This window comes from Periophthalmus magnuspinnatus, chromosome 11, assembly GCF_009829125.3.
Source record: "Periophthalmus magnuspinnatus isolate fPerMag1 chromosome 11, fPerMag1.2.pri, whole genome shotgun sequence".
Classification (NCBI taxonomy): domain Eukaryota; kingdom Metazoa; phylum Chordata; class Actinopteri; order Gobiiformes; family Gobiidae; genus Periophthalmus; species Periophthalmus magnuspinnatus.
Genome location: NC_047136.2, coordinates 29,649,257 through 29,663,043, shown reverse-complemented (window position 1 = coordinate 29,663,043; position 13,787 = coordinate 29,649,257). Strand labels below are relative to the sequence as shown.

Sequence of the window (13,787 nt, the reverse complement as noted above, 5' to 3'; positions counted from 1 at the left end):
ACAAGACATAATTTTCACACATGGACTGGCCATCACAGAATCTTAACCCCACTGAGAATCTTTAGGATGTGCTGGAGAAGGCTTTGTGCATTGGTCGTGTGGGAGCATAGGTGACGGGTTGAAATGGGGCCAGGGAGAGATCACTAAATTACTCAAACATGCATGGATGACATCTAAAACCTCTTCAGGCAGGTTTTTGATGAGGGAACATTATAACATTGGTATAAAGCTCCAAAAAGTCAACTTTGCATAATGCCCCCTCTTTAAAAACAATAAAAAGTGCAATAATAAAAGTGTCACAGTTTAAGTAATAATCTTGTGCAAAAATATTTTATATTAATCATGTATAACCATAAACTATATATATAAAAGGACATAGCTAACCTGCTAGCTGCTGCATTCCAAATAGGAGCTGAACATGGGCACACTTCCTCCTCCAATTCACTTTCTATTGAAAAAAAAAAAACTGTGTCCCCTCTCTCTGTAACGTCTGCTGTCAGATTCATCATTTTGGTTATAAAATATTCATATTTATCCACTCTACATGATCCTGGTGTTTTTATTTTGTTACTGTATCCGTAACTCAAGAATTGAACATCAACAACAGACCAAATTTGCCCCTATGGGTGACATCATACTCCCTTACTCCTCTTCTTTATACAATCTATGATCATAACCAGCTCTATTTGCTCCTGTACAATCCTAAAATGGCAAATCAGCGCAAAAATGGTGCCTTTGGCTCTAAAATGGTGGAACCAGTCCGGTGGGGAGGGTCTTCATTTGGAGCAGCTCTGTGATTGGTCGAGAGCTCCCATGGTAAAAGTCCAATCCTGTGAGCCATTCCACATCCCTGACACGTGACTGGTGGAACCACATCAGGTCCTCCACCCACACAGACTCTGCCCCTGAACTCTGAAACAACAAAAGTCACAGTTACAAAAGAAATAGACATTGTCCCTCCACCATGTCCTGGGTCTTCCCCGGGGCCTCCTCCCGGTGGGACATGCCTGGAACACCTCCCTGTGGAGGCATCCAGGGGCAAGCTACCTCAGCTGGAGGAGCAGCGGCTCTACTCCAAGCTCCTCCTGTGTGACCAAGCTCCTCACCCTATCTCTAAGGGAGTGCCCAGCCACCCTGCAGTGGAAACTCATTTTGGCCACTCATATCCGCGATCTTGTCCTTTCAGTCATTACCCACAGCTCATGACCATAGGTGAGGGTAGGAACATAGATTGACCTGTAAATTGAAAGCTTTGCCTTTTGACTCAGCTCCTTCTTTACCAGCATCACTGGAGATGCTGCACCAATCTGCCTGTCAATCTCACGCTCCATCCTTCCCTCACTCGTGAACAAGACCAATACTTGACAAGTAGACCAGTACTTAATATTTGAACTCCTCCACTTGAGGCAGGGACTCCCCACCCAGAGAGAGAGAGCAAGCCACCTTTTTCTGGTCGAGAACCTCGGATTTGGAAGAGCTGATTCTCATCCCAGCCACTTCACACTCGGCTACAAACAGTCCCAGTACCTGCTGCAGGTCCTGGCTTGATGAAGCCATCAGGGCAACATCATCTGCAAACAGCAGAGAAATGATCCTGTGGTTCTTGAACTGGAGCCCTTCCAGGCCCTAACTGCGCCTATAAAAACAATGAACAGAACCGGTGACAAAGGGCAGCCCTGGCAGAGTCCAACAAGCACCGGGAACAGGTCTGACTTACTGCCAGCAATGCAAACACAGCTCCTGCTCCGGTCATACAGGGACTGGACAGCCTTTAGCCCTGGAGCACCCCCGAAAGGACACCACGAGGGACACGGTCAAATGCCTTCTCCAGATCTACAAAGCACATGTGGACTGGTTGGGCAAACTCCCACGAACCCTCGAGGACCCTGCTCATTTCTCCACATGCTGCCAGATCGTCAGTTTATCCTGCCATGATCCCATTTTTTTGACCTGTAAATCACCTCTCCGACCCAGCTCCCAACGCCCAGCCTTTGTATTTTCTTTTAAATAAACCTTGTTCAATTTTTAAGTCCTGTGTCTGCACCTTTGATGCACTAGTCATTACGACAACCTCACAGTTCTCTGAAGGTGCTCTATGTGGCAGTAGTATTAGTAGCATCAGTAGTGGTAGTTGTAGTAGTAATGGTACTAGTACCTCACAGATCTCTGTAGGTGCTCTGTGGGGCAGGATAAAGGACACTGTTTTCAGAGGCTTGTCACAGCTCAGAAGTGAGGAAGAGGAGTTTGAGCAGCTTGTCAGAACGATGAAGAAATGCGTTGGAACAGGAATTCTAGAGCCCGGAACGAACCTGGAACACACACGGAACAAACACAGAAAAAAACTCAGAATTATCAACCCAAAATTTGCAAAATAGGTCAAATCCTCCATCCGCGCTCCTGACCAAGACTAACTGAAGACCTGTAGATGGCTCCCTCTGCTTCTGACAGATTTAACCCAGAGACACTGAAGGATGGGTCAAATGCAGAGCATGAATTAAACCTTAATCTTAAACCAGGACTAAACTAGTGCTAAACCAGGATTAAAACATGACTACAATAGGACTAAACCAGGACTAAACCAGGACTAAACCAGGACTAAACCAGGAATAAACCAGGAATAAACTAGGACTCACTGAAGAATCTGGTCCGAGGAGTCATATCGTCCATTGAAGTCATAGTCAAACACTGGGCCGCTCACCACATTTAGTTCTTCATAGAGCCATGAATATCGTGGGAGCAGAGAGTCATGAAAGTAACTCCAGATCCCTGAAAGAAACAGACAGAAGGAGGAGCGGATAGGGTCAGAGGACCAGAGGAGGGAGTTAGAGGAGTAGAGGAGCAGAGGAGAGGGTCAGAGGAACAGAGGAGAGGGTCAGAGGAGCAGAGGAGGGAGTTAGAGGAGCAGAGGAGAGGGTCAGAGGAGCAGAGGAGAGGGTCAGAGGAGCAGAGGAGGGAGTTAGAGGAGCAGAGGAGAGGGTCAGAGAAGCAGAGGAGGGCTTAGGCGGAGGATAGCATGCATGGGTAAAAACATTTGGACGTGTATTTTTACACAGCCTTCAAAGTGCACGTAGAAGGCCACAGGTGTGTGCTGCAGTCAGGAGATGTGAGCTGTCTGGTGCAGTTATGTATCATTTGAAGGAGCCCAGGCTCAGAAACACTGTGTAATTGGTCTTTGAAATGTACTTTCACTGTAAACCCACTGCATATTACTGCATGCCCTCAGTCTAGTCTGAGCGACTCTTCCACAAACACGGCGGTGTCACGGTCATCACTGTTGCTGTAGCCTGTGCTTTGAGTTCAATTCTGCAGTGTGTTTAGGACTCACTCTTAAACTCTGGGAGCATGGGGATGATGTTGGAGGTGGTGAGAGCATCAAACTGCTGCTCTGCTGAAGAGTTCAGATCTTGAACGAACACAAATATTATTAAAGCTTCATAACATTAGATCATATTAATGCACTAATCAGATCATATGCATGCATTAAAGATGTTGTTCATTTGCCTGGTACATTTCAAAGTATAACTTTAATGTTTTTCCATGAAGATAAGCATATGATTTGCCTGCCACCAGAAATGTTACATATGGGGGCTTGGGGCATCTAAACCAGGTCTAAACCAGATCTAAACCGGGACTAATCCAAGTCTAATCCAGGACTACACCAGGACTAAGCAAGACTAAACCAGGTTTAAACCAGGACTAAACCAGGTCTAAACCAGGATTGAACAAGGACTAAACAAGTATTTCACTAGGTCTAAATGAGGAGTAAACTAGGTCTAAATTATCTAAGGAGTAAACTAGGTCTAAATTATGTCTAAACTTGATCTAAACCAGGTCTAAGCGAGGACTAAATCAGTTCTAAATATGGGGGCTTGGGGCATCTTAACCAGGTCTAAACCAGGTTTAAACCAGGACGGTTCTGTAGTGTAGAGGAGTTACTTGGAGGGAAGAGGAACCCGGCGCTGAGGTTCTTGGAGCTGTAGACATCACAGGAGGAACTCTGGTTTGGAGGAACCCGAACATCAGGGCGGAGACAGTCTGAGACAAGAGGACCCAAAGGACCAGGGGAGGGCTGAGAGACAGAGGGGTTAGTACTACTGATACTACTATTACTACTACTGCCACTACTACTGATACTACTACTGCCATTTCTACTTCTACTACTACTACTAGTACTACTGATCCTTACTAGAGTAAACACAAAATTACTTCTGGTTTACCATCAGCTTTTGCTGCATTTATTTCACTTTCACTTTTATTTATTCCGTTCTTCGCATCTCTTTATTTAATGGATTGGGTTTGGCTCATATTAGCTGCATTATCCACTGGAAATATTTTATTTATTTTTATTTATTATTTCTTTTTGTTATATAATACGTGACTGTTGTGTATCCAAAAAACATAGAAAGGTCTAAACCAGATCTAAACCAGGACTAATCCAAGTCTAATCCAGGACTACACCAGGACTAAGCAAGACTAAACTAGGTTTAAACTAGGACTAAACCAGGTCTAAACCAGGATTGAACAAGGACTAAACAAGTATTTCACTAGGTCTAAATGAGGAGTAAAGTAGGTCTAAATTATGTCTAAACTTGATCTAAACCAGGTCTAAGTGAGGACTAAACCAGTTCTAAACTGGATCTTATCCAAAAAACACAGAAACACACAGGAACAGGAAACAGCTGGTCTTAACTCACATATCTATGTTTTGCTAGCATGTCAGCTTCACGTCACTGGAAATATAGCGGTTTATCACAGGATCCAGTGTTTGAGAAATGATTACGGTTATAATGATTATTTTGTTTCTTTTTGTCTTTTTTTCTGCGTCAGTCAATGTTCTCTCTTGTCCCATTAACTCTGCAGTTTTGAGTATCTTCATTCCCGGATTAGCAAAAAGTGAAATGGAAACAAGTGTACAGATACTGACAGATTTGGGGAGTGTGTAGGACGTCCACAGAGGCATGAGTCTGTCCCTGCTGTACCCGCTCACAAAGCCCTCATGATGGAGATGGCAGTGGCTCTGACCCCCCTGGAGCAGAGCTGGAGGTCCAAAAGGTAGATGGGTCCTTTCTGATGCAGCCACTTAGAGAGGAGCAGAGGAGACACTTAGAGGAGCAGAGGATGGAAAAGAGAGGGTCAGAGGAGCAGAAGAGACAGTTAGAGGAGTAGGATGCTGAGGAGAGGGTTAGAGGAGAAGAGGAGACAGCAAGAGGAGCAGAGGATGGAGATGAGAGGGTCAGAAGAGCAGAGGATAGAGAGGAGAGGGTCAGGGGTACAGAGAATGGAGATGAGAGGGTTAGAGGAGCAGAGGAGATAGATAGAGGAGCAGAGGAGGCAGAGGAGAGGGTCAGAGGAGAAGAGGAGACAGTTAGAGGAGCAGAGGATGGAGAGGAGAGGGTCAGAGGAGCAGAGGATGGAGAGGAGAGGGTCAGAGGAGCAGAGGATGGAGAGGAGAGGGTCAGGGGAGCAGAGGAGACAGTTAAAGGAGAAGAGGATGCAAGAGGGTCAGAGATGGAGGGGAGGATGCAGAGGATTACCTTCTTCTGAGGTTAGGTTGAGTCTGTTGTTGATGCTGCTGTCATTCTGAAAAGAAAAACAGGGTTAGCCCTATTTGTCAGATGATCTCATCCTCCTGTATCTCTGTGTGTCAGATCATTGAATCATTTCCAGTCTAAAGAAAATCTCAGAAATGCTGTTTGTTCAGTGAAGCTCGTTTTACTGGAAACAGGAGCTCAAAGTCAAGTTTATCAGTTTATTTATAGTAAACAGTGAGTCAGGAGGTCACACCGCCCTGCACTCAGTAAATAAGGCAATGAGCAAAATGAGCTATGAAAATATGCCGCTATTTATAACTGAACAAAATGTAAATAACATTTTATTGAGAATCAGTTAAAGTTCACATTTGTAACCCATCCAGGAGCGTTCACATATCAGTACACATTTGTAGAGGTCTAAACTATAGAGTTAGCAGCTTTTACACAGAATAAGACCCCATGGAGACACAGGGAGGGCATCTGACACACAAGTAGGGCATTTGACAGATTTAGGTCTCACAAAGGACAGGGGACTACCTAAAGAAATGCAGAATTATTGAACTTGGTAATTGCAACCATTTAAATCTGGAATTATAAATACATATTTGACAATTCTGATGGAATGGATGAGCTGCAGATGAGCTGTGAGGGATGCATCTGAGACAGAAAGCAGATTTAACCAAAACCTTGTCCAAAACCAGGTCTGGATCCAGAGTTTGGGCAGAGCAGATGCACAGCAGATACAGAACGATGTGAACGAACTACTATGTTCCTGGTTCAGTCCTGGTTTAGACCTGCTTCAGTACTGGGTCAGTCTTGGTTTAGTCCAGGTTAGTCCTGGTGTTGAGGAATGCACTGTTGACGTTAGTGCATTGCCTCTAAGCCCTCCACTTCCTTGGAAAACGGCAGGGTTTTTTATTAAATGGAAACATCTTGATGCACCACAGACGCACCACAGAAGGAGCGAAATGCTTTCCAGGCATTCCATTAATACATTTTAGTCCAGAATAATGAGATTTTTTTTGTTTTGAAAATTTTTCATTACTTTCTTCAAAGTCAGAAGTTTACATACAGTGCATTTGAACAATTTGGGAAAACCCAGATGATGATGTCATGTCTTTGGAAGCTACTGGATTATTGACATTTGAGTTAATTAGAGACACACCTGTGGATGTATCTGAAGCTCACCTGAAACACACTACTTCTTTGTGTAACTTCATGGAAAAGTAAAAGAAATCAGCCAAGATATCCAGAAGAGGACTGTGGATTCATCCTTGGTGCAATTTCCAGATGCCTGAAGGTGCCATGTTCATCTGTTCAAACAATTAGTCAAGTATAAACACCATGGGAATGTCCAGCCATCACAGTGCTTAAGAAGGAGACGGGTTCTGTGTCCCAGAGATGAACCTGCTTTGGTCTGAAATGTGCAGATCAACCCAAGAACAAAAGCAAAAGACCTTGTGAAGATGCTGCTGAAGCTGGTAAGAGTGTGTCGTTATCCACAGTGAAACGACTGTACTGTACCAACATGGGCTGAAAGGACACTCAGGAAGAAGCCATTTCTCCCAAAGAAATGGCAGATTACAGTTTACGAAAGGTCACAGGCCCATTCGTCCATCCATTTTCTTTGGCTTATCCTGGGCCGGGTTGTGGGGGCAGCAGTCTAAGCAGGGACTCCCAGACTTCCCTCACCCTGGACACGTCCTCCAGCTCCTCCAGTGGGACCCCAAGGTGTTCCCAGGCCAGCCGAGACATAGTCCCTCCAGCGTGTCCTGGGTCTTCCCTGGGGCCTCCTTCCGGTGGGACATGCCCGGAACACCTCCCTAGGGAGGAGGTCACAGGTAAAATGGCTTAATTTTTGGAGGCGTGTCCTGTGGTCTGAAGAAACAAAAAATGAACTATCATAATGGCCATCGCTACATTTGGAGGAAAAAGGGGGAAGCTTGCAAGTCCGAGAACACCATTCCAACTGTGAAATATGGGGATGGCAGCATCATGTTGTGGGGTTGTTTTGCTGAAGAGGGACTGGTACACTTCACAAAATAGATGCATCATGAGGAAAAAAACATTATGTGGAAATACTGAAGCAACATCTCAAGACATCAGCCAGGAGGTTAAAGCTTGGGTCTTACAAATGGACAATGACCTGAAGCATACTGCCAAACTGGTGACAAAATGGCTTAAGGATAACAAAGTCAATGGTTTGGAGTGGCCATCACAAAGCCCTGACCTCGATTCTATTGAAAATGTATGAACAGACCTGAAAAGGCATGTGTAGGCAAGATGGCCACAAACTTAGCTCTGTTACACCTGTTCTGTCAGGAGGAATGAGACAAAATTCCTGTTGAGAAGCTTGAGGAAGAATATTCAAAACCCTTGACCAATGTCATACAGTTTAAAGGCAATGGTACCAAATACTAATGAAATGCTTGTAAACTTCTGACTGTGAAGAAAGCCTCTGCCATCACTGTTTTGGAGTACTGTGTTCTCCGTATTCATTTCAGCAGCAGGAAAATGAGAGAGCTGGTGTTCACTAGCAGCTGCGTGCACTGGTGGATCAGCACAGCATCATGCCTGCCTCCTCTGCAGACATTTTGGGACCTGGACAGGGCCATGCTAGCTACAGGGAATGTCTTTTAGTTTCCAATTTCCTGCCCTTACTGTCCCTACATTTTCTTCTACAGTAGCTAAACACGGTGTTACTACAGTGGGCCCACCAGTTTCTGCATGTGCATGCCGTTTAGATGTGGCCAAGCTTGTAAAAGCCAAAGAGGAGTTCCTGGGCTTCTCCCCTTCACATGGTTCCAAAGTCTGACAATGGGTGGCATCCATGTGGAGATTTTCAGCACCTCAACAATGCCATTGCAAACAACAGGTCCCAAATATTCAAGATTTTTTTTGTGTATTTAGCTGAAGCTGTTTTCTTCTCAAAAGTTCATTTCACCAGGTCCCAGTTCATCCTCAGAATGTGCCCAAGACAGCAATGACTTGGGCACACTTCAAAATGCTGCACAGACTTCAGATTTGAATTTTTCTTTTACAGTCACATAGAGATTTTAGAAGTGACTTAGGCTACACTCACACTGCAGAGTATGTGGCCCAATTTGGATTTTTGTTTGTATCAGATCCCAAATGCGAAAGGAATGTGGCCGCGAAGTGATCTGCATGCGCACAATATCACACAACATCACATAACATCACACAGTGACACACAACGTCACACAACATCACATAACGTCACACAATGTCACACAACATAACACAATGTCACACACTGTCACACGCAGTGGCAGTAAACATGGCCTCGTGTTCTCTCAGTCCTGGAGTATTTTTGACTATTTCAAATTATTTGAGTAACTGGAGTCAACATTTGCTTTATCACGTGATTTCACAAAGTATATTAAAAAGGAAGAGGGCAAGGATTTTGGTTATGGCGGTATGTGGGAGCCTTTCTAACATTTCCATTTTGAGGAGTGTGTGGATGAGGAGTTGGAGCCAAGAGTGGTGGGACACTGATGTGAGCTGCTTCACTGATACCAACTTTTTTAATAACTTTTGAATGAGCAGGAGAACATTTGCTTATGCAAGTGATCGCCTTTCCCTAACTCTTGCATACCAAAACTCTATTTTCAATGAGCATTCCAATTGCAGTGATATTGGATACATATCAGATTTATTATCACATACGAATGAGGCCGGGGTTTGAAAAAACTGGAGTTGAGCTGTTCACACTGACATGAAAAAATCTGATACAGATCACAATTGGGGAAAAAAAATTAAAAAAATCAGATTTGGCCTGCAGTGTGAACATTGCTTATCATTCTCACTAGCAGAGGGTCTAGTTTAGATTATAAAATTCAGGGGCCTTTCCAGAAGGCCTTTTTACCTAATTAAGCAATTTTCTGTTTTCATTTTAAAATGACCAGACAATAACAAAACAAACTATTCTTTGAAAATAAAGTAAATAGATCATTAGCATTTTTTGACAATAGGCTGTACAACAGCAAATAACTGAAAATGTGGCACAGCTGAGATTAAATGAACTTTAGTGCAGTTTTAACTGAGGTGACTTCAGTGCACCACATTATTATTAGCATTATAAAATCACTTTTTCATTGTGGAGCTCCATTTCCCTGTGTGCAGCTGAGCTACACTCCACTCAAATGTCTCCAAACGTTTTCAAATGCACCGTAGCTTGTAAGTGCCCAGCCGTACAAGAACAGTACAATTTGCAAATGACGGACAAACCCTTTTTCTTGCTGGGACAGGTTAGCTAGCACAGGGGTCAGCCGACCTCTTCTCATAATATCCAGCTTTTCGTGAAATGCCGTCTTGTATTTAGTATAAAGTATATCTGCAACCAGATCAATCTCTTAAACTTCGGCCATTATGGGTTAAAAATATAGCAAGAGCTGTCTCCGGGTTTAGTTAGACATTCTGCAAACTGCCGTCTTTCACACTGTAGCAGTGCGTATACGTATCCAATCACAGTACACGTACACGTTTGTGTCGGGCCTTCTAGCTAGCCCTGAAATGCAGAATGGAGATCTGATTGGCTATTGAAATTGTGTCTACTTACAGTGGGCAGGGCCTGCTCTGTTTACTCTGAAGGCCCACAAGCTAGCTGAAATATAATTAGCTTGAAACTCTACCACAATAAACAACATTGGAAGCCACTCAACGAAGTGGATATAATATGACATAAAGAGAACACAGAATAGTGAATATTTTTCCATACATATTTATGAAAATAAAATAAATTCACTTTTCCGAGCATATTTAGGCTAGAGGAGAAGGCATTGCTGACCTTAATGGCCTGCCACTGGTTGACACATTATTTAGATGTCAATGTGTCAGGGACCTATGTGGAGGATACCTATGTTATATATGTCTCATATATAACATAGGTATATATTTTATTGTAAAAGGGAAATGTTATGAATTCTGCTTACTTGATTATTCAGTTAGAAAGAGAGATCTGAAAAGCTCCTCATCTCTTATTTTGAACTTCTGCAATAACCCCTTGATTGATTTCTTTTTCAAGGGGGCTGCAGAGAGTGTCTCTGAACCATAGACTGCATAAACTAGACTGAGGGAGTGTGACACAACCCATAGCGCACAGCTCTAGCAGTCCTGGTTCAGTCTCTGGTTTAATCCTGGGCTAATTGTGGTGCAGTTCTGGTTTAGCCCCTGTTTCAGTACTGTTTGATTCCTAATTAATCCTGGTCAGGTCCTCGTTCAGTCCTGGTCTAGTCCTGGTTCAGTCTTGGATTAGTTCAATATTTTGTCCTGGTTCGTTCCTGGGTCATTTCTGGTTGAATCCTGGTTTTGTCCTAGACTAGTCTTGGTTCTGTACTGCCTTAGTCCTGGTTTAGTCCTGGTACCAGCAGGTTGCAGGAACAGCCTAGGGTATCAGGGGGGGTCAGGCTGGTCAGGGAACAGTCCAGAGCAGGGCTCAGCTCTGGGGGGAAGGAGGGGCTGAAGAAAGGCTCCCTCTGCAGGTGGTTCAGAGCTCCGTGGGTTCCGTTGTTCTCAGCCGGAATGATCTCCAACACATCTGAGGAGCAACATCAACTAGGAATTATTTCAAATGTAAAATAAAATCGAATGAAAGGCTATGTACCCCATACATTTGAGCAAAATGTATCTTGATATTGATACTAATATGCTAGCTAGCTTGAGACTGACTTATTTATGTGTTTATATGATCTCAGAGATGGTAGAGTAGCCAAAAATTGTACTAAGAATAATGTAAATAATATTACTTAAGTAGAACTACAAAGTAATGGTCCAAGAAATTACTCAAGTAAGAGTAAAAAGGTACTTGGGAAAAGTACTACTCAAGTAAGAATAACTGAAAGAGTAAGGGAGTAACATCTGATTTAAAATTTGAGGTGAAATCAATGTAAAGGATAAAACATTAAATAATGTATAAAATGTGTTATTTTCAAACGATAGAGACAAAAATGAGACAAAATAAATCACATCCGAAGGAGCTGCAAGAAACACAAATCATCAAATCATTTCATATTGTCAACATAAAGTGTTTTTCACTTGTAGAATTACTGGGAAGAGGAACCAAAACCTTTACTCAAGTACGAGTTCTGTTACTTCAATGAAAAATATACTGAATCAAGATTAAAAGTATGTCATATTAATCTTATCCTTTCAACTAAAAACATATCTTTGGGGTTGAACAACAACAATGGCACATCTTTCTGAAGCTATTGTGAAAAAATCATATCACTTTTGTTTATTTATACTGACAGAGACGTTAGACTTGGTGCCAGCATTTATTTCATGTGGACAGGCCCAGTGATTACAGAGATATTAACCATAAACCAGGTAAACAAATCTACAATCTGACAGTTAAACAGCAACTTGCACCTGAGAATTTTGACCTGTCTCCAACTCAGGTTGAACCATATCGAAGTGGAGTCAGCGAGTGTGACATCACCCATAACGTTCGGCTCCAGTCAGCGAGGCTGGCAGTTATGGGGCGAATTTGAAAACTAACTGCAAGTATCATAGCAACCAAAGAGCCAATCTGGACCAAAGCTATGGAAGGTTACTCGACTTCCTGCACACACCACTGGTTTAGCAGGGGTTGGGCGCTTAACAAAACTGTCAACCAAACCTGTTGCTAATGCTAGCGGGAGTGACTTCTGAGAAAGAAGACAGCTGATTTGTCTCTTACTGATGTTCATATTTTGAGTTACAGACACAATAGTCAAATAAAAATACCAGGATCAGTGGATTAGGGTCAATACAAACATTTTAAGACCAAGAATGATGAACCTGACTGCAGCATTTACGGAGCATTTTACGGAGAGAGAAGAGACAATTTTCTAATATAAAGTGAATTGGAGTCGGAGTGAATGGAGCTGCAAGAGCAGTCCATGATCACTTCCTATTTGGAACACGGTGGATAGAGGGTTAGCTATGTACATTTATATATGTCTATAGGTTAAACTAGAGGGATTCTAAAGTGTGCTCATGTCATGTGAATCTAAAATAATGTAAGAGATTAGAACCCAAACATACCACACATGAGGTTATACAACTCAATGTTGGAGAACGGTTCCACCACAGTCTGAGACTTGAACTTGGGCCCATAGCTCAAGAACATGGCCTGCAAAAAATATGAAAGTAAATCTAAGTGAAATAACAAAATATTAAAAAGCTGCATGCTCTAGATAAATATTTTAAAACCAATTGTGATCAGCAGAGGTTGTAGACAGGGCTGCTCACTTTTCCCCTTCCTGTTCACAGTAGCAATAGCACCAAATGAATGTAAATTTAAGTGGGTCAGTACCTTAGTTTTTATAAAGAAGTGTAGTGAGTGTAATATCACCTGTAGTGTATGGTTCCTGCCAAATAAAGCTTATTGATGCTAGCTGTTATAGGAGCTAATTTTGAGCCAAGTTCCATATTAGGACTCGTGATTGTGAGTATGATAGTAACAAAAGAGCCAATCTGGAGCGAGGCGTTTAAAAAAAATGCCCCTTCTTGCCCAAACCGCCGGTTTAGCAGGGGGTAGGCACTTAGCAACCCTGTCAATCAAACCTGTGGTTAATGCCAGTGGGACCACATTGGTCTGTTATTAATTGTCATACCTTGATTTACAGACACAATAGTGGAATAAAAAAGCCAGGATCATGTAGAGCAGGTTAAAACCAAAATGATGAGCTTGACCATGGAGCTGAAAGCGCCCCATACTCACTTCCTATTTGGAACGTGGCGGCTAGCAAGTTAGTGATGGCCTTTTATATATACAGTCTATGGTCAAGACCAATTAGGGTGAAGAGAGAATGGGAGAATTTGGGACGCAAAAAAATTATGAAATAGCTGCGATGACATCACAACATTCTATAGGCCAATAATTTTTTAACACAGAGCAGCTCAAAATATTATTGTTAAAATGCAGATTTGTGTTGTAATACAGTGAGTTCTTGGGTCTAGTCACTAATAGAAAAGATCAGGTTTAACATTTGTGAATTTACCTTTTGGATATTTCATGGCAAAGTACAGTGCAATCAATAGGGAAATATGTCACTTGCCCTCATCTGTTCAATCCCAGAATAGAGGTGTTTGAAGTCTATTAAGTCAACAATCACTACTAATGATCTTAGACTAACAGTATTTTCAGGAAAAACTGGATAGAATTCAGGATTCGGGATTTGGAGGCAAGCTTGAATTTCAGGACTTTTTCCAGATCTTTTTAATTTTTTAAAAATAAACTAAACCAATCATTTT

At 42.5% G+C, this 13,787-nt stretch overlaps 1 protein-coding gene across 1 annotated transcript; it reads right to left on the bottom strand.

Annotated features, from left to right (window-relative positions):
- Window positions 1–204: 204 nt before the first annotated feature.
- On the bottom strand, window positions 205–12,662 carry LOC117378667 (ectonucleotide pyrophosphatase/phosphodiesterase family member 3-like). Its single transcript, XM_033975313.2, has 9 exons — window positions 12,576–12,662; window positions 10,916–11,088; window positions 5,535–5,580; window positions 4,925–5,079; window positions 3,937–4,069; window positions 3,326–3,403; window positions 2,634–2,766; window positions 2,156–2,309; window positions 205–912 (listed from the first exon to the last, which is right to left on the bottom strand). The coding sequence occupies exons 1-9, from the start codon at window positions 12,658–12,660 to the stop codon at window positions 742–744; spliced, it is 1,128 nt and encodes a 375-aa protein (XP_033831204.1). The 5' UTR covers window positions 12,661–12,662; the 3' UTR covers window positions 205–741.
- Between the last annotated feature and the right edge of the window lie 1,125 nt (window positions 12,663–13,787).